Raw genomic sequence first — 19,583 nt, forward strand, 5'->3', positions numbered from 1 at the left:
GAGAGAGCATGGCCTGGGGCCGGAATTAATGCATGTCTATGTACGGTCCAGGTGCCACAAGCACTATTGATGGCCGCACCCCTGGAGGAGAGAGAGCATGGCCTGGGGCAGGAATCAATGCATGTCTATGTACGGTCAAGGTGCCACAAGCACTATTGATGGCCAATCCGCTGGAAGAGCGAGAGCATGGCCTGGGGCAGGAATTAATGCATGTCTATGTACGGTCCAGGTGCCACAAGCACTATTGATGGCCAAACCCCTGGAGGAGAGAGAGCATGGCAAGAAGAAGGAATTAATGCATGTCTGTGTGTGCAGTCCAGGTGTCACATGCACTATAGATGGCTGCAGCCCTGGAGGAGCGAGAGCATGGCCTCGGGCAGGAATTAATGCATGTCTGTGTGTGCAGTCCAGGTGTCACATACACTATTGATGGCCGCACCACTGGAGGAGAGAAAGCATTGGCAAGAAGCAGGAATTAATGCATGTCTATGTACGGTCAAGGTGCCACAAGCACTATTGATGGCCAATCCGCTGGAAGAGCGAGAGCATGGCCTGGGGCAGGAATTAATGCATGTCTATGTACGGTCCAGGTGCCACAAGCACTATTGATGGCCGCACCCCTGGAGGAGAGAAAGCATTGGCAAGAAGCAGGAATTAATGCATGTCTGTGTGTGCAGTCCAGGTGCCACATGCACTATTGAATGACGCACCCCTGGGGGAGAGAGAGCATGGCCTGGGGCAGGAATCAATGCATGTCTATGTACGGTCAAGGTGCCACAAGCACTATTGATGGCCAATCCGCTGGAAGAGCGAGAGCATGGCCTGGGGCAGGAATTAATGCATGTCTATGTACGGTCCAGGTGCCACAAGCACTATTGATGGCCAAACCCCTGGAGGAGAGAGAGCATGGCAAGAAGAAGGAATTAATGCATGTCTGTGTGTGCAGTCCAGGTGCCATATGCACTATTGAATGACGCACCCCTGGGCGAGAGAGAGCATGGCCTGGGGCAGGAATCAATGCATGTCTGTGTACGATCCAGGTGCCACAAGCACTATTGATGGCCAATCCGCTGGAAGAGCGAGAGCATGGCCTGGGGCAGGAATTAATGCATGTCTATGTACGGTGCGGGTGCCACAAGCACTAATGATGGCCAAACCCCTGGAGGAGAGAGAGCATGGCCTGGGGCAGGAATTAATGCATGTCTGTGTGTGCAGTCCAGGTGTCACATACACTATTGATGGCCGCACCACTGGAGGAGAGAAAGCATTGGCAAGAAGCAGGAATCAATGCATGTCTGTGTACGGTGCGGGTGCCACAAGCACTAATGATGGCCAAAACCCTGGAGGAGAGAGAGCATGGCCAGGGGCAGGAATCAATGCATGTCTGTGTGTGCAGTCCAGGTGTCACATACACTATTGAATGACGCACCCCTGGGGGAGAGAGAGCATGGCCAGGGGCAGGAATCAATGCATGTCTGTGTGTGCAGTCCAGGTGTCACATACACTATTGAATGACGCACCCCTGGGGGAGAGAGAGCATGGCCTGGGGCAGGAAATAATGCATGTCTGTGTGTGCAGTCCAGGTGTCACATACACTATTGAATGACGCACCCCTGGGGGAGAGAGAGCATGGCCTGGGGCAGGAAATAATGCATGTCTGTGTGTGCAGTCCAGGTGCCACATGCATTATTGATGGCCACACCCCTGGAGGAGAGAGCGCATTGGCCAGAAGCAGGAATTAATGTATGTCTATGTACGGTCCAGGTGCCACATGCACCATTGATTGACGCACCCCTGGAGGAGAGAGAGCATTGCCAGGAATAAATGCATGTCTGTGTGTGCAGACCAGGGCCACATGCACTATTATAGCCACCAGGACGAGGCGAGACAAGGCAAAGGCAGGTATCACCTAACCTGGGACTGAAAAAAATCTTACATCGGCATTGCTCGACACAGATGTAGATTTAGGAAGTTGTAAAAACGACTGTCTTAACAACAGCTTTATTCTTCTAATGTACCTCGTGTGAACATAAGGTAGAAATACTGAACAGTTGTTTTCTACAATCATAGCAACAGAAAAGTGTCCGTTTTTTTAAGACCTGGAGTGAAAGTTGTGCAGAATCAGCTGTATTTAAAAAGTATTGCTAAACCCAGCAGGAATTTCACCATTAAGGATCATGCAGACATATCTGGTTTGCCAAGCGCCTGGCGGTAGCTGCAAAGCACTACTAGCTCACACTTGCCTTTTTCGGCAACTGCGTACTTTATTTTTTATATTTTTATCTTACTATTCTGAAGTAGCCTTCCACCATGTTGGAGCCAAAAAAAATAAACAAAATGGCACTGGTGCGAGGAGAGGGTGATTGGGGAGGGGTGGGGGCACCAGGAAGCAAAAATGGAGCGTGAGCGGATCAAAGGCCCTCATGGTAAGGAGGAAAGAAAATACAGGGTATGGGGGGAGGGGGGCACATTTTTAGGATGTCCACTTCCAGGAAATGCCATGGAATTATACTATACAATTTGTAAGAACCCACATGAAGGTCTCTAGTGTTTATGACAGCCAGCATTTGGTGTTATCTGTCGCTATCATATTCTTCTGACAACTAATGTAACACAGCTTTTCAATATAATGTGCTCTGGTGTCTTTCTGGCTAGGCGCACGCTGATGTGTGCAGTAATAAAATAAGTAAATAAATAAACACAGTATCTTTCAGTGCAAGACTTTGTAGGACAAAAATCCCGACAGAATTCTCACATGTGAACTATGGACTCTAAAACGTTGAGGGTGCACGCCTGCAGCCAAAACTTCGAATGCACTCGAATTTTAACAGCTTGGTTTTATTGCTCCTTTTACTGCGCCCGAGTGAATGACTCCTGTGTTTATGACACAGAAGCTACAAGATTTGGGAAGAGCATACAATGATGAGGGGTTTAGAAAATAAGGGTATTTGTGAAGAAACGTTAAAGGTGAATCTTCCTTTCAGTAACGTACACATTTTTAAGAAACTGGAAATATAGCAAAAGCACCTCTTTTCCAACCATAACATGTCAAAACAGCATAAAATAAGCAGTTCCTTTCGTCACAACGGCTGTCACTATACCAGTCTTACTTTGTACCAGGTGTGTGTTTTGTGAGGCCGGGTCGCCGTAGCAGGTCCATCTCTTACCAGGAGGAGTAGAGCCCCTTCACGGCTTGCTCCTCGTCGCTCCAGCGGGCCGGGTTCTCGTACTTGCACGCGCGGCCTCCGCACGTCATCGAGCACTGCATGTGCCCCGGGATCACATGCCGCAGGCGCTCGCCCACTTTGGTGTACTTCGAAGTCGGGCGCCTCGAGCTTCCTGCAATAGAACAACGACAAGGATCAAACTCCTGCAACTGAATGGAGTTTCCATCAACCCACCTTAATAGGAGCCTTAAATGAGTGCTTGCTGTCTACAGCAGTGGCACTTAGGCGCTAGTAAATACAAATAAATCATCACGTTACTTTTGGACTCTTTGAGGCTGGTGGGCATCTCCATGTTGTCCACGGACGCCACGGCCACCATCACCCTGTGCGTGGAAGACGAGAGCTCCTCGATGACCGAGCTCCGCCGTCTCTGCAGCACTCGGTGCACGGTCTCCGTGGCCGAGTGCCTCCTGCCCTGCATGAAGGAGTTCAGGGCGTGCACAGCCGAGAGGCGCCTGGGCGAGCCCTGCATGGTGCTGCGCTCTGTGCCGAGCTCGCGCCGGCTGGGAGCAGAGCTGCGCGCGGCATCAAACTTCCTCCTCAGCACCAACTTCGAGATGTGCCCTTGAATCCATAAGATCAAACGCTGGCTCGGGATAGGCTGGGCTGTTCCCTTAGCAACGAGTACTCACTAACTGGAAACCCGCTCCAATGGCATTCGAATAAGCAGCAACAATGTGATATACGTATACTCCATGCTCTTGAGAAAGAAACGGTGTGTCTTTGCTGGATTATATGAAACTGAACTGAAAGCATTAAAGAAACGTAGACTCCAAGCGGGCAAGATAGATAGATTAAAATAATACCGGGCAGTTTGCAGGTGTTCTTGCTACCACTTAAAGTAAAAGTGATGTATGGCATCCCACAGGCTTCTGAATACACTGGAAGAAGTCTAGTGACGCCCTTACTTAAGTATAGGTTGAGTAGTGATTCTGTGAAACAGGATTTTGCACGGACAAGTGAACTGGTTCAATTTAGGCAACATTATCCAATGTGCCCCCACCAGAAAATGTTATGTAAACGTTGACACTCCAGAACAAAACGCACAGCGACTCACCTGTGCAAAGGCTAGCAGTTCTCCAACAGGCCCTCTTCTGCCAATAAACTCTTTGAAGTTTTGCAAAGTCCCGTACCAGAGCCTTGCACATTCCATTGTTGTACAGAAATCTTTAATGTCAGCAGGTTAGCGAGTGACGTTGTAATCTATATACTTCTATGATTTTGTCATTCCTATCAAGGCACTAATATCGTGTGGTGGACTGAGCTCCCTTAGCTGTTGCTACTTCTGCCCAAATTGAATCCCCAAATCTTTGCCACAAAATGCGTGATAGGACACATCTGCGAACACCACAACCCCAGCAATTCGAGTGAGGTAATATACGCACTCAGTGAATTTTGTGGTGTGTCCAGCGCCAGTCAAACACGATATTGAAAGAAAGGAATTCAATTTTGCTACTTTGACTAGTGTCACTGGCTCCCTCTCTATGTACTCCTTGTTTAGAGATATTTGTAATGCAAGTGCACGTTTCCAGAGACAGAGGCCAATGGGAACATTGTCAGGCCTAATACAACCCCTCAGTAAGCGCCCCAGGTTTTTTATGTACAGTAGAGCAGGACGGGAATTTGGTGATGGTTGATCACTTGGCCTTATCACAGAGCCCGGATAGGCTCCCGAGGGATTTGCGGGACTCTATAAATCCTGCTTGATTCTTATTTAATGTAACCAGTGTGACATCTGCCGGCATTCTCAGTAGTACCAATCAGGGATCAAGTACACTGTGACTAAATACTGCAAATGGATTCAGCTGCCTCTGTCTAGGAGTTAGAACAAAAATTGAGGGAACTCTTTGCCAGGGAAAGGGGGGACTGTGAACTGCAGAAACCCGCAAATAGAGAGTATGTGGCCATATAAACAACCTTGGTTTGGAACCTTATTTAGGCAAAGTACCAACTGCTTGGGACAGGGCTCTTCTCACCAGGTTTAGGTTGGGCCTGATCAGGTGGCAACTTTCGCTTCCTCTGGATCAGTTCAACCCAAAGGAAATCCCAATCTATCCCTGCAACGAGCGATCTTTGCAAACCCTTACCCATTTTACTTTATTTTGCAAATTTTATAACAGTCGTGCCAGGAGGTGGGTGTTTCTCCTGTTGAGAGGCACCCTAATCTTAGAACACATGCAGGCTCTTCTGTATCTGTAGTCCCTCCCAAATCCCCAAATTTTTCTCGGAGTGGCCACCTTTCTTAAATGCTCATTATAGCTTAGGCATTCTTTGATGTTCTCATTTGATTTATGGTATGTACGCCATACTCACAGCCACCTGCCATGTTTAATTTTGCTTATGGGCAAGTGTTTTTATATATGCATTTCAGCTTTTTATGTTTTTAATTTCATATTTTATTGTATTTTATGATGTGTCCTTATATGGTTTATTACATACATTAAATAAAGCTGGTGAATTTAATTGAGTTGAATGTTTTTAGTTTCTTTCGTACCATTAGCAATAGCTGCAGATGGCACATTTTATATAATAAGGTGAAGCACCCAAGAAAGAGCACAAGGGTCCATGGGCAAAAAGCCAGGTGTTCAGATCCTTGTGAAACATGAACAGAACATGTTTTGAGCGCAGTGGACGAGGAAGCATGAACCATACCCTGGCAGCCTCCACAGAAAAAGCCCTATTTCACAACAGTTCTGGATTTTGAACCTTCGTGGAGGTGACTGAGCTCAATTGCTTCTGGTGCCTATTGAATTCCATTACCATGACCCCAGGGGAGACTGGTGGACCACTGTGTTCATGATGACCAGAGATTTGAGAAGAAATCTCTTGCACATAAGAAGCCAGTGAAAGGAAAGAAGAATCTGACTCATGATCTTGTAGATAAAGCCTGTGAGAAGACACAGTGAAGGACATTTCACCAATATGAGCATATTTAGGCATTTTGTGGGGTTTGTTCGGTGTTACAAACACAGAACGGAGGGTTTCGAGAAGAGGAGCTTTTGTGGCCAAACAATGAATATGTGGCATGCATCTATGGCAGTCTGAACAGCCACTGGTTAGGATTTTTTTCTGCCCCCCCCCTTTCCCCCCATGGCATCTGAGGGCCTAGCACAGGCACCTGGGATCTTGGGATACTGATCTAGGAGTAGAAGAGCAATAGAAGTCTTAGCATCATCATGGGTCTTCTGCGGCAGCCTTAAAAGGGCAATCATTGGCTGTGCGTATGAGATGCAAGGTGGGATAGCGATTCTCTGCAGAATGGAACACTTGGGCTTGATGGCCATTGCTTTATATTTTATTAATTCTGTGTGTTATCTTTGACCATCTAATGCCCTCCACCCGGCCCAATCGGGCTTCAGGGCTGCTTATAGCACCGAGACGGCCCTGGTGGAGATGTCTGAAGCCATCCGGGAGTGTCTTGATGGAGGTGGCAGAGCGGTCCTAATTTTATTGGACCTCTCTGCCGCTTTCGATACTGTCCCCTATGATCTCCTTCTTGGCCGGCTGTCGGACATTGGTATTGGGGGAGTGGTGCTTGATTGGCTTTCTTCTTTTCTATCAGATAGGACCCAGCAGGTTTGGATGCCTCCGTATGCTTCGGAGCAAAGACCTTTGCTTACAGGGGTCCCGCAGGGGTCCACACTTAGCCCCCTTCTGTTCAATGTATACATTACACCTTTGGTATACTTAGCTGAACAGTTCGGGGCTAAAATTTTAGGGTATGCTGATGACACCCAACTGTTGTTTACCTGGCCAGATGACAACCTAGACACATCTACAGTTCATCTGTGTCTGTCCTCAGTATTTCGCTGGTTAACACAGGCCCAGCTGAAGTGCAATGAGGACAAGTCCGAGGTGCTCTTTTACGGCTCCTTTCCTCCCTCATTCAAGAGCACACTCTGGCCCCCAAACATTCCTGGTCCAACAGAGATGGGGAGACCTGCAAAAAATCTGGGCATTTGGTTTACGGAGGATCTCAGATTTGAGTATCACATCAAAAAACTCACTGGCACTTGTTTTGCCACTCTGAAAATGCTCCGCAAATTTTTCCCTCTGCTCCCCAGGGAGGCCAGAGAGTCGGTTGCCAGAGCACTCATACTGGCTCGCCTTGATTATGCGAATGCACTGTTTAGTGGCATTCCGGCATACCTGGTCAATCGCCTCCAAATTGTTCAGAATGCGGTTGTACGCCTATTATTTAACATCCCCAGGTGGAAGAGCGTTCGCACGGAGCTGCGCTCGCTTCACTGGCTTCCAGTAACACAACGCATTCCGTTTAAAGCCTTGGTGCTGGCGTTTCGCGCAATCCATGACCAAGGCCCCTCATATCTGAAGAGAAGATTCACTAAGTACATCCCGGCACGCACCCTGAGATCTGCCTCGTTGTTCAAACTGTCTCTTCCCCGCTTCAAACGCGCCAGACTGGGTGGTATGTCGCTGTCGGTGGTGGTGGCTCGGGCCTGGAATGCCCTCCCTCTCCATCTTCGCTCCATGCCGACAGTCACTGCTTTTAAAAAACATCTGAAAACCCACCTATTCACGAGTGCAGGTTAGGAGGATTCTCTTCTGTCTTGTTTTCTGCCGCTTTGATCCCTTCCCCGCGCCAGGATACTCACAAGTAACAGAGCGCGCTACAAAACGGTTTATAACATAACATATAACATACCAGATGCGTTGCCTTAGTCTGCATTAGTTCCCATCAAGGCTGTGTTTGTTATAATCATTGAGCAAGTTCAATCACATCTTGCCCTTATTGAAGGAGCTACACCGGCTCCATATCGACGCAATCCATTCAAATCAACCTCTTTTATTTTGTAAAACAGTATCACCATCTCAGGCCTAAGAGGTCTGAGAAGCAAACATTTTCTGCATCAGGAAATATAAAAATGTAATATTTCAGAAGCATTGCACCAACATTCTTCTGGAGCTGCCACTGCCTTCTCCAGGAGACCTACGAAACAAACCCACCTCCACCACCTTTAAACAGAACAGCCCACATTACTGCTACAGTTCAAATTCTTATTGTTGGTTATCTGTAACCCCAATGCCACCTCTACCATCCTAATGGATACTGTTTGTTATGTGAACTACTTCCTTTCCGTTTTCTTAAAAGCTCACTAATTCCTGTTGGCGTGTTATGTAAAAACGCACACTAAAGAAATAAGTCTCCTCTCAAACTATCATAAAACATTTTCAGCATCTTTATTATAATTGAGTGAATGCCTCCCATTGACTTTTTTAATACATTAATTCTCTAGATATGAGATTAAAATGCTCAAATAAAATGTATTCATTCTATAAACAGAGAAGTGTTATTAAGAGCCACATCTTTTTGATTATATCCATATAATTTAGGAGTAGCCTGAATGGATTTAAAGTGTTACTTTGCTTAATCCACTTACTGATTGACCTCAACTGTATGTCAATATCGCGGAAGGTATTAACTACGTGTAAAAGGCAGCAGAAATTAAATCAACAGGGTGACTTTTTAGTAAACGGAGCTATTAACACACATGCTGGAAAGCCCACTGATGTCTTCTTTGGCCTGTGCCTTAGCCAGCTGCTGAAGGACTTCAAGAGTAGGGCACTCCTGCGCCTTGCAGTAGTCTGACTCAGTGGGTCCTCCTACATCATGCACCTAATTTAGCTCAGGCAGGTTTCCAAGGGCAGATCCATCTCTACGATAGGCTTCGAGTCCTACCCTCAAGGTCAGGCTCCTCCCAAGCAGTGGGCATTTCTAAGGCTGCTTTTTTGTGCCCCCCTCCCTCTATTCCTTCTCATGGGAACCTGGCCCACTCTTTTAGGATTCAGGTCACCTTGAGGCGCTGCTCTGGCTTTTGTGGTAACCCACTTAGGTGGTCCCAACATTTGATCATGTGCCTGGAGTTCTATCTTCTTACATTCAGAGTGCTCCATGACACTGTTCAACAGTCAGTAGGAACAAGATACACCGTAATCCAGGGTAAGCATCACCACAGTACAGTAACTCACAGGAATGTCAGTATTCTGTACATGATGGCGAACATTATGAATGATTTTCTCTATGGATGCCAGTAGTCACACTGGCTCCTCTGCCTATCAGAGCTTCCACCCTATTGCCACTGATGAAAAGCCACTGCTGGTACTTCTTAGTGTTGGTAGACATAAGGAACAAGTAAGTTCCTTACCTTCTGTAACGTCTTATCTGGTAGAGACTATCTAGCCACAGATTTCTTACCTTAGAATTATTCCTAGGTGTCGGACTGGATCCAGAAAATGTATTGAGCAGTAACCCTACAAATCAGTAGGTGGCGTTCAGCTTGATGTGTTGCAGAAAGTGACGTGTGCTGTACCTATATAGGTGCTACCTTGGTTCGCCGATGTCAGTTACTTTCACAACTTTCCATGCCAGGAGCACAGAACCATGATGAGACTGACTACTAGTGTGACAAACTAAGGCCCTTGAAAGGGTGTTCCCTACACGGTAATTGATTCACATAACAGGGAGGATGGGAGGTTCGGTAAGGAATCTGCGTCTAGACAGAGTCTCTACCAGATAAGGTATTACCGAAGATAAGTAACTTGTTCAACTGGTAGAGACTTCTAGCCACAGATTCCTTACCTTAGAATAGATCCCCAAGCAATACCTCCCTGGAGGTAGGACTGTGAAACCAATAAGAGTAGAAAATCCTTCTGGACTTATCAGGCGAAGTGCCCGTCACGACGGACCTGACTGCCTGGAAAGTAGTGCTTGGGAACGTGTGCAGGGAGGCCCTCCTTGCTGCCTGGCAGATGTCCAGAACCCAGATGGCATGCATTAAGGCAGTGGTTGCAGCCTTGCCTCTGGTGGAGTGAGCCAGCAAGCCCTCGGGGGCGGCTTCCTGGCCAATAGTTATGTGGTTGTGTTTTCCCCTGAATAGTTATGTGAGAGGCTTTCTTGGGAATCAGCGCCGGGATACTTTGAGTAGCTGTGCTCTCTACAAATACAGTATAACATAACATAACATAACATAAACATAACAATATGTAGCAGATCTTAATGCACAAGACAATCCACCATGAGATGGTTCGCTTCTGTACTGCCTTCCCTGTTTGCTCCCACAAATCCGCTGAAGAGTTGCTAGTCCACCCAGAATTCTCTTGTACGGTCAAGGTAGAATAACAATGCTCTAGTTGGATCCAGATGATGGAGTGTCACCTCGTCTTTGGAGGGATGAGGCGGGGCAAACAAAGTAGGCAGGGTGATGTTCTGGCCTACATGGAATGGAGTCACAACCTTCGGAAGGAGGGAGGCATGTGTCTGGAAAACCAGCTTGTCAGGATAACAAGTGTTTTAAAAGGGTGGGCTGAGAATGCCTGTAATTCATGGACCCTCCTGGCCGATGTTATGACCACTAAGACAACAGTTTTTAGAGATAAGAGCGTAATAGGGCAACTGTGGAGAGGCTCCAATGGTGTACACATGAGAAAGATGAGAAACAAATTGAGGTTCCAATAAGGCATTATGAATGGCATGGAGGGAAACATGTTGCAGGCTTTTAAGGAACCTACCAGCTATGGGTGACTTAAAGAGAGAAAGTTGTTCCAGCATCACAAAAATGATGAGATAGCAGAAAGGTAACCCTTAACTGTGCCCAGAGCACAGCTCTGCTGGGAGAAGGATATTACAAACAATGGAACTTGAGATAGGGGTGTATGAAGGGGGTCGAAGTTGTGGAAAGCGCACCATGACACAAATTTGTCCCAAATGCAGGTGTATACCAACTCGGTGGGGGGATGCCTGGCTGCCAGAATAGTGTTTCAGATTTTGGGAGGAAGGTCAAAATCTGTCAAATGTTGCCCCTCAATATGCAAATTGGACCTGCCTATGAAAAGGACTGAGGTGTGACCTGCTCAACACTTGGACCCAGCGACACAAAAAACTCTTGAGAGGTCACTTGGCTATACTCCTGTAAATGCAGGAACCCATGGTAATCAAGAAAGCCTCATTCTTTGTAGGAGAAGCAGTTGCCCACTTATGGATGGACTGCACTGGAACAGACGAAAGCCGTGGCTAGATATAGACTTGGAACTGTGGAGGTTTTCCTGGAAGCCTAGGAGCTGTAGAAGAGGTTTTCATTTTGTCTTATAACATGGAAAGTTCTTATTTCTGATTCCATTGATCTGACTTTTACCATTTCGAGGTCTGGTTTGACAATGCAGCTGTCTAAAAGACCTATTGTTACTTGGCATTAAAATATACATAGGGTGGATGATGACTCCACCCAGAGTAACTCTTAAACATCATACTAATGGCTTTTTGGTGTATCATTCTATGAAGTGCTTGTGCTACAATGTATGAGGAACTACTTTAGATTTCAAAAGTGCACTAAACATTCACTCATTACATTATTTAGCTCACAGATGCATTCTACATAGAAAGCAATATGTTTTTGTTTGATTTTTCAGTGCTGCAAGTACTGAAATGTTTCAGCAAGGACTCAAAATGCAAGCCATTTGTTTAGCCAATGCTTGGTGTCTTACTCATGTTTCTCCTTTTTTAGGTCTCGCCTAGCGTCGCAGAGCATGCGATGCTCGCTCTGCGAGATCTATTGTTGTCGGGTTGCTCTCGGAAGCAGAGTCGAAGATCCACCCATGCTTTGCATTGGCGAGCGTCATAAAGGCTCCCTTTTGATTTGGAGTGAGGCTTGTTTGTTCACTCTCTGTCTCCTTTTCGGCTCGCCCACACGGACTGGATATTTTGCTCGCCCACGAGGTCTCTTTTGCTCGCGCACGGCGTCTCTTCCACCTTGTTTTTAAATTATCAAACCCTGCCCTCCCAGTGCCTGGTCTGAAGGCGGGCCTGCTGCCAATGCCACTAGCCTGGGACAAGGGACAGGATATGAATCATTCCTGTCAGTTTCATGCACGGGTGTCAGTCATTATCGTAGCGCCCGCTTAATTTACTTTAACACCTTCAACTCTTATGATTTTCCCCCCCTGCGCTGAAAATCTGTAAATCCCATTGTTCATGACGAGCTCAGCTCGTCATGAGTGTACGAGGGGTGTACCTCATGACGAGCTGAGCTCGTCATGAGCGTCGAAGGGGTTAATACAAGTATTTCACTTGTATTTTCCACGCACAGTGTGCACCTTCAGTTCCATTTTTGTTTACACCCCCACTCACAGGATGCTGTCCTTGAGCAATGGAGGATGCTTCTCTTTTTGTATCTGTGCGCCCTTTCACTTTCCTTTTTGTTCAACAGTTCCGGCCGCCACAACCACACCACTCTAGGGACGTTGCCTTTGAGCAATGGTGGCCGCACAGAGGCGCAGGACGCATGCACTCATTGAACCAGATGCAGCAGATCTTCATGTGTGTACAGGCTGGTAAGGTCTCTCAATTTCAAAGTACACTTGTGGCATGAGTGACTGTACTCTGGGCTTGCCCCAGGCTCTCGGAACTCGGAACATGCAGTAGGATTAGGAGAGGCTGCACAAATCGCATCTAACGTGTCAAGTCTCTGCTGCATGAAGAAATTAACGTAACACCCCACATGTCTGCGTTATGAGTGAGAATCCTAAAACCCACAGACTGTACCAACCCACACCCAACCCTTGTGCGTTGTTTTTGTGCACCTAATAAGACCTAAAAATAATGGGAAAAGTAATACAAAACGCAGCTAAGTAAAGGGACTTTAACAATACACTTTATTCAGCCACATATGCCCCTCTCTCAGCCCCACCCTCCCCCTCAAGAAGCATAGTCCCCATGGAAAAAAAACAGCCTCAAGGCATCAAACCCAAAACCTTGCACCACTTGCTGCCTTGGCAACCTACAAACCCCGATCCTGCATCCACCCCCCACCCCACCCGCTCCCTCCTAATCACAGGATCACTACCAAGCAGTAAATGATGTACCAGGGAAAGGAGGGACCCCCTGTTATGTTGCAAACCTGATTGGGCCCCTTTTGCTCTGCTCCCTAAGGCCACTGTCATTGAAATCCGCGCACCAAGCTCAGTGGGGACCTCTGCCACCTTGGTGCAGAAGCACAGCGGCCCCATATGACTCAGCATTTGCTCATCTTTTGCTCCACACAGACGCATACCTAAAAGGGAGTGGGGGTAACTCTGCTGCTTGCAGCTTTGACTCTCGCAGGAGTGCTAAGCTTCCTCCCCCATGGCGGCGGCCGCTCCTCTGGGCCAATGCATCGTTGTTCACACACTTTCCACAGCCATCATAGCACAAAGACTGTACTTCCCCCCTGCATGCTGCCCTTTATGCCTAGTACTTGCACAATAAAAGCACTACCTCACTTGTTCAACATCGCCACCCCAAGGGCCGTCACTCCTCGATATTCATTTCTACTATCTAGTGACCTCAGCACCTCTAACTCCCCCTCCCCCCAGCTCCCCATTCTGCCACCTCACCTGAACGTTTTGTTGCAAGTGTTGTTGGGCATCATGGACAGAGTTTAAGTTGAATTGTACACTCTATCAATCAGCTACCTAAGTGTCATCAGTGGTCCATGGCGGTGGTATCTCATCAAAATAGGAAGAGTTAATCTCTGCGCACCACACTTGGAAATTGAGAAGCCATCAAAATGTCCTAGTTAGAGCCTTTAAAACAAGTATCTGCAATACAATAGGTCTCTCATTTGCGATAATTTAAGCTATTGGCACTATAAATGACAATTTCTGTTATTTATGTGTTTAAGCAAATGTTTATGCACTGCTTGCAGGTTTTCAAAACACATAAATAAAAGGCATTGTCATTTACCGTGCCAATAGCTCAAACTCTTGCAAATGCGAGACCAATTGCATTGCAAATTCTTGTTACTAGACTGGTTTGGAAAATATATTGTTTGGTTTTCTAACTTTACCGCGGTTTTGGAGTGGCTTAAATATGTAACACCTACTTCTCTTAGTAATAACCTATTGCTCTGGGCCATAGCTACAAGGAGTAAATTATTATTACTTTTTTTAAAGACCTTAATTAAAAGTTGCACATCACGTTACATATTAAAAAAGGACAATAATACAGCGATAAACTATGAGAGAAAGAAAGATTGCATCTGTTACATACATCGTAAAGGCACTTGTACATGAATAGCATACAGCTGAATTAGGGAGGGCATGGAGGGGCGCATAAGGCAGACAGGGCACTGGCGGGGAGGGGGCTGCAAAAAATCAACAGCGGACAGCAGGGGATCAGCACATTTCTACGACCATCTTGGCGATGGCAATGTGCCCCGCCAAGGATAGTGGAAGATGGTGCCAGATGGGAATCTTAGTCTCCAGCCAGTCCACCGCGCGACCGAAGTTTGCCCTCCAGAGTTCGTCCACATTCCGGCTGAGCCAGATGCCCAGATACCTGGTGGGCCCAGAAGCCCACTGAAACGGGTAATCCGGAATGAAGAGGATAGTGGCGTCCGTCAGAGGGAAGAGGATAGATTTGTTCCAATTAACCTGAATGCCTAATAAACCCCCAAAGCACACCACCTCGTGGACCATGGGACCAAGGTTCTCTTGGGGATGGCGGACATAGAGGGTGTCATCGTACGCGTACATGGAGACAACCAGGGCTCACAAGGAGTTAAGTTGAGGTTTTCTCAGTGGCGGCTGCTCCCGAGCAGTAGAGCTGGGGCATAAAGAGGGGAGTAAAAAGAAAGAAAAGAGGACGCTGCCTCTCCTCCGTCCTTTCCTTCTGTGAACCAGAAGCACAGAGGCTCCCAGACTCCCCTAGCCAATCAGAAGCACAGAGGCTCCCAGACTCCCCTAGCCAATCACGACGCTGGTGTCAACAGCATGACAGCAATGTCGTGATTAGTTTGAGTGACCTTGGTACGGCGCTCAGACAGGGAGTGGGAGCCAGTGCATGTTCTCCACCCAGGCTGTGCAATACAGCCGGGTGGAGAACATGCGCACGACTGTTTGCCTGCCCAAGACGACCGGCTAAATCGTCATGCGCACTAAAGTGCACTCATCACTCCTCCCCCTGCTGGCTGTGACGACAGCCAAGCCCAGCCCCGCCCCAAAACTGGCTTCAGCAGAGAAAAATAAAATGATAATAACCCTGTGTTGTTATCATTTTATTTTTCCTTTTTTGCACTGCAGAGAAGCAGTGGGACGACACTCCTTAGCGGAGGAGCCGCCCCTGGGTTTTCTAATTTAAACTGCAATTTGGCAAAGCAAGCTGCTGTATTATTAAGCGGGTGAGTTACTCTCTCCCACAGTAATCTTTTACATTTTTAAACTAAAGTACTATTCCATTTGTACCCATTTTATGGGTTAGAAATGTAAATAGATAAAGGCAATAAGTAAACGAGTACTCTGAGATAAACAAACAAGGTTTAAAACATTGAGACTGGAAAGCTGACAAAATAAAAGATGGGCATGGAGAATAAATGATGAGGAATAAAAAATTTCATATTACACAATGCCTACCGTCAAGTGTTTTGCTTTAACACATTTGACATTCACACCTCCAACCCACTGTGCTATGTATTTTTTCAGCATCATGCTTTGAAACATTATTAAAAAACTAATAAGAACACAAGCATCAGTACATGCTGAGCCGACGTAAAATAAAATCCCAATTCTACATAAACTCAAACTGTGAATGCAAGAATTGTATTTACGATTTTATGAGACTTCAGATGAAGAACAGTAAAAGAATAGCACAAAATAATTACCTGACTTCATGGCTGAAAAATGTGTGCTGCTGCTCAGTGTTGAACAGTAAAGGACTTCATTTTTTATCAAAACTTCAGCTGCCATCATAGCACCTGTGTTGACAAAATGTACAATCTTATTATTTCCAATTGGTTTGTCTTTATGTGCTAAATAAATGCACCAGGTAATCATGAATGGGTGGACTGGAAGACACCATCAGCCCAGGACAGGAGAGAGTGCAGCCCAATTCAAACACTGATAGCCCACTGGCTACTGCGAACATCACTTCACCCCAATGATCTTGACAAGAAAAGAATGACTTATGTTGACTCGCTGACAAAAATGCCAGTGCTCTCATGATTCTGTTGATCTTTTGCAAGAAGTACTGCCATCGCGCGAGGACATGTGTGGTTCATTAACCGACACAGAGTGGCCAGATCATTGCTTTAAATGGGCCGGTACTCACCGGTACCGAGTACCGGCACTTCTGAATTTTGCCCTTGAGGACCGTACCTTCTCCTTGGCCAAAGAGAGTACTCATGGGGCAGCAAGGCAAGCTTAGAGGAATGGCACTGGCTCCAATACGGTCCTGAGCTGCCAATCGCAGGTACTAATGTGCCAGGGCCTTCTGACTGCCCCATCTCGTGACCCGTATAAAATGTAAGTGACGACTGCATGACGGTGTAGCAGAGTAAGACAGCGCTTGATTCGAGTAAGTATGAGGCGAAGAATGAAGCGACAGTGAGGCACGGCGGATGCCAATCAAAGTACATGATTCATGAATGTAAGGATTTGTAAAAACAAATGTATTGAATGCTGTCTGTGAGTGCTTGTGTGCTACTGGGTGTGCTTGCATGCGAGTGTGTTGGGTGCAGTGTGCACTTAACTGATGTTTAACAAGTGAGGCTTTTTTCGTTCAAAAGAGTGCTATATCTGCGGTTTCATTCTAAGGTTTCTGTTTAAAAAGCACTCACTGTTTGCTAATGTGCATGATAGAAAAATAGGAAATGCATCATCCTATTAAATGTGCGTCGCCCCAAAGCATCACCTCTAATCCCGCCACGAACCCCACCTCTAGCCTGCGACTCAGTTTGCATTTATCCCCCCCCCCACCCCCCTGTTTAAAGCGCTGATTCGCAACGACCCCTAGCATACAGGTGAGGCACGTGCCTCTTCTTGTCGCACGCACCGTAGCTGCCTCTCGGAGGACCTCTGGCAGTTCTTAGAAGCTGCATCTCCCTGCGGACTCTGAGTTCACTACTTAAATACAGAGCTCATGAACACACAGGCAATAGGGTGACCAACTGGCATAGGTACAAATTCAGGACGGGGAGTGTAAAAATTCAGGACAAAGGGTCAAAATTCAGGACAAAAATTCAGGACAAAAGGTCAAAATTCAGGACAAAACTTCGGGACAAAAGGTACGTTTTACAGATACGTCAGAGGTGGTCGCGCAATAGTATATATGTAAGTAAATAGACAACTATCTAAGTACAAGTCAAAATAGGTATATATTTGGTTGAGACAATCGTGCACTTCACGGTTTTTCAGTATGGCTGCAGCTTGCTGCCTTAGACAATTCAAAATTCGCATCTCGCTCCAGCAGGTACATTAATCACCAGACAATGGTGAGCCACACCTGAATATAAGTGAAGCCCCTTTTATTGTTGATTGAAAACTACTGGATATATAAGGAACTTTGCGAGCCAGCCCCCAGTAACAAAACCGCTCCCCCCCCTTTCCAGCCTCCCAGGGAAACACCCGATGCCCGGTCCGGCCAGTCCTGCCTTGCCATCACCCTTCAATGGTGCCCATCATCTTCACTTAGACCGTCTCTCATGTGTATTTAATTTCTCTTATAGTGTTACTCACCCCAATTATGTAGGGCAGGGTCTCGGAGTGCATTACATCCCACACATTATATAGAGACAATGACTCATATTAACGTGAAAGTCAATGTATAGGAAATGCTACTTAAGATAATGGGTGCTACAAGGTGTAATCATTGTTTTATCTATTATTCAGTCTTTCACCATTCAATATGTCCTTTCATCTATGTGCCCATTTATATCCAAACATATTCAACCATTTGCAAATCTATCCACCATATATCCTTCCATCCATCATTACACTCATCCATCCCTCCATCCACCCTTTCAGTCATCCAGCCATTATTCATCTATCCACCCTTTCACCCCATCCTTCCGTACAGTCATCCACCCACTCTTTCACCCATCCATCTATTTCCTCATCCATCCAGCCATTTACCCTTTCACCCATCTAGCCATTCATTCATTCACTTACTCATCCATCCACCCAGTCACTTATCCTTCCACCCATTCACCCTTTCATTCATCCTCCCTTTCTCTCTCCATCCCCCTTTCACTTATCCATCCATCCATCATCCACCCATCCATCTACTCATCCATTCATGTATTCCATCCATTGATCCTTTCACTCACCCATCCATCCGTTCTCTCATCCATCCACCCTTTCACTTTTCACTCATCTATTCATCCTTGTGTCCATCTACCCCTTTCACTCATCCATCCATCCATTCACCATTTCACTTATCAATTCAATCCATCAATCCTTTCACTCATCTATCCACCCATTCACTCGCCCATCATCTAAGCTTTCACTCATCCATCCATCCTTTCATACACCCATCCACCCCTTTACCCATCCAACTACCCTTCCACCCATACATCCATCTATTTACATTTTCCCTCATCCATACTTCCACTCATCCATCCATCCTTTCTTTTATCTATCCATTCACCCTTTCATTCATCCATTCAACCTTTCAGTCATCCATCCAGCCATTCACACATTCCTTCACTTATTTACTCACTCACCTTTTCACATTATGAGCTGAGCCTTTGTCTACAGAGTTGCAGACAGAAGAGGCCCATGAAGAACTTCACCTCGCTGTAATTCCTAAAGCAAGGGGTGGGGTGGGGGAAAGTTCACTATGCCCCTGCACATAGGCAGTCTGAAAACGTAGAAGTCATGAGTCACACATGATGCACAGTGCCAGGATGTGAGGTGACTGTGACATGGTGTTGTTTCCAGGGCTTGAAGTGGTGTAAAAAAACTAGGGGGGGGTCTCTTCAAAGGGGGTGTTCGATGTAATTAAGGGCGTAGTTTAAAACACCGAGGCTAAAAATCATTGCTAGCGTAGTGTTCCGCCCGACTGGTATTATGTTGTTTCTGCCATTGCATTCAGATATATAAAACAGCAAGTATCATTCCACCAACAAAAACCAGGACTATTGGCTTTGTCAATGGTTGTTAGTTGCTTAAAATAAAAAAAAAGCAGCAACCATGGCTTTGTTGGATATAATATTGAAAATACTTCAGTTAAAAAATGATGAGGCAGGGAAAGAACGATAACCCGTTCTTTTTAACTTATTTTACAGGCTCCTTTATATAAACTGTTTTCTTACGTTGCTAAAGTTGCAGCATTAGCGTTTTGCCTTTTATTTTACAGAACGCCCTGCTGTACACAGAGGCATGAGGAGGCCGCCACATGATTTACCAGCCCAGACTGCCCCTTTGTCATTCTGTATGTGGCAATCATCAGCCCCATACAGAATGACAATGGGCGGGGAGGGGCTGCTCTTTTGGTCAAGGAGGAGCGCGAGGCGCCCCATCAGGAAGGTGAGGCCTCTCACAGGGAGCAGTGCTGCTCCCTGTGATGGCCAAAATTACGGACAAAAG

General features: G+C 46.4%; 1 protein-coding gene across 2 annotated transcripts in view; it reads right to left on the reverse strand.

Annotated features, from left to right (window-relative positions):
• Positions 1 to 19,583, reverse strand: part of PTPDC1 (protein tyrosine phosphatase domain containing 1) — a 370,176-nt gene that overhangs the window by 130,485 nt on the left and 220,108 nt on the right. The window contains exons 4-5 of one of the 2 annotated variants that reach the window (XM_086939169.1): positions 15,881 to 15,973; positions 3,168 to 3,339 (exon numbers count right to left, since the gene is read on the reverse strand). In XM_086939169.1, the coding sequence (XP_086795295.1) occupies positions 3,168 to 3,339; positions 15,881 to 15,968 (260 nt within the window). In that variant the 5' untranslated portion in view covers positions 15,969 to 15,973. Of the gene's footprint in view, positions 1 to 3,167; positions 3,340 to 3,485; positions 3,535 to 15,880; positions 15,974 to 19,583 lie in introns of those variants that run through there. The other variant, XM_086939170.1, reaches the window with a different exon arrangement.

This window comes from Lissotriton vulgaris, chromosome 9 (assembly GCF_964263255.1).
Source record: "Lissotriton vulgaris chromosome 9, aLisVul1.2, whole genome shotgun sequence".
NCBI classification, from domain to species: domain Eukaryota; kingdom Metazoa; phylum Chordata; class Amphibia; order Caudata; family Salamandridae; genus Lissotriton; species Lissotriton vulgaris.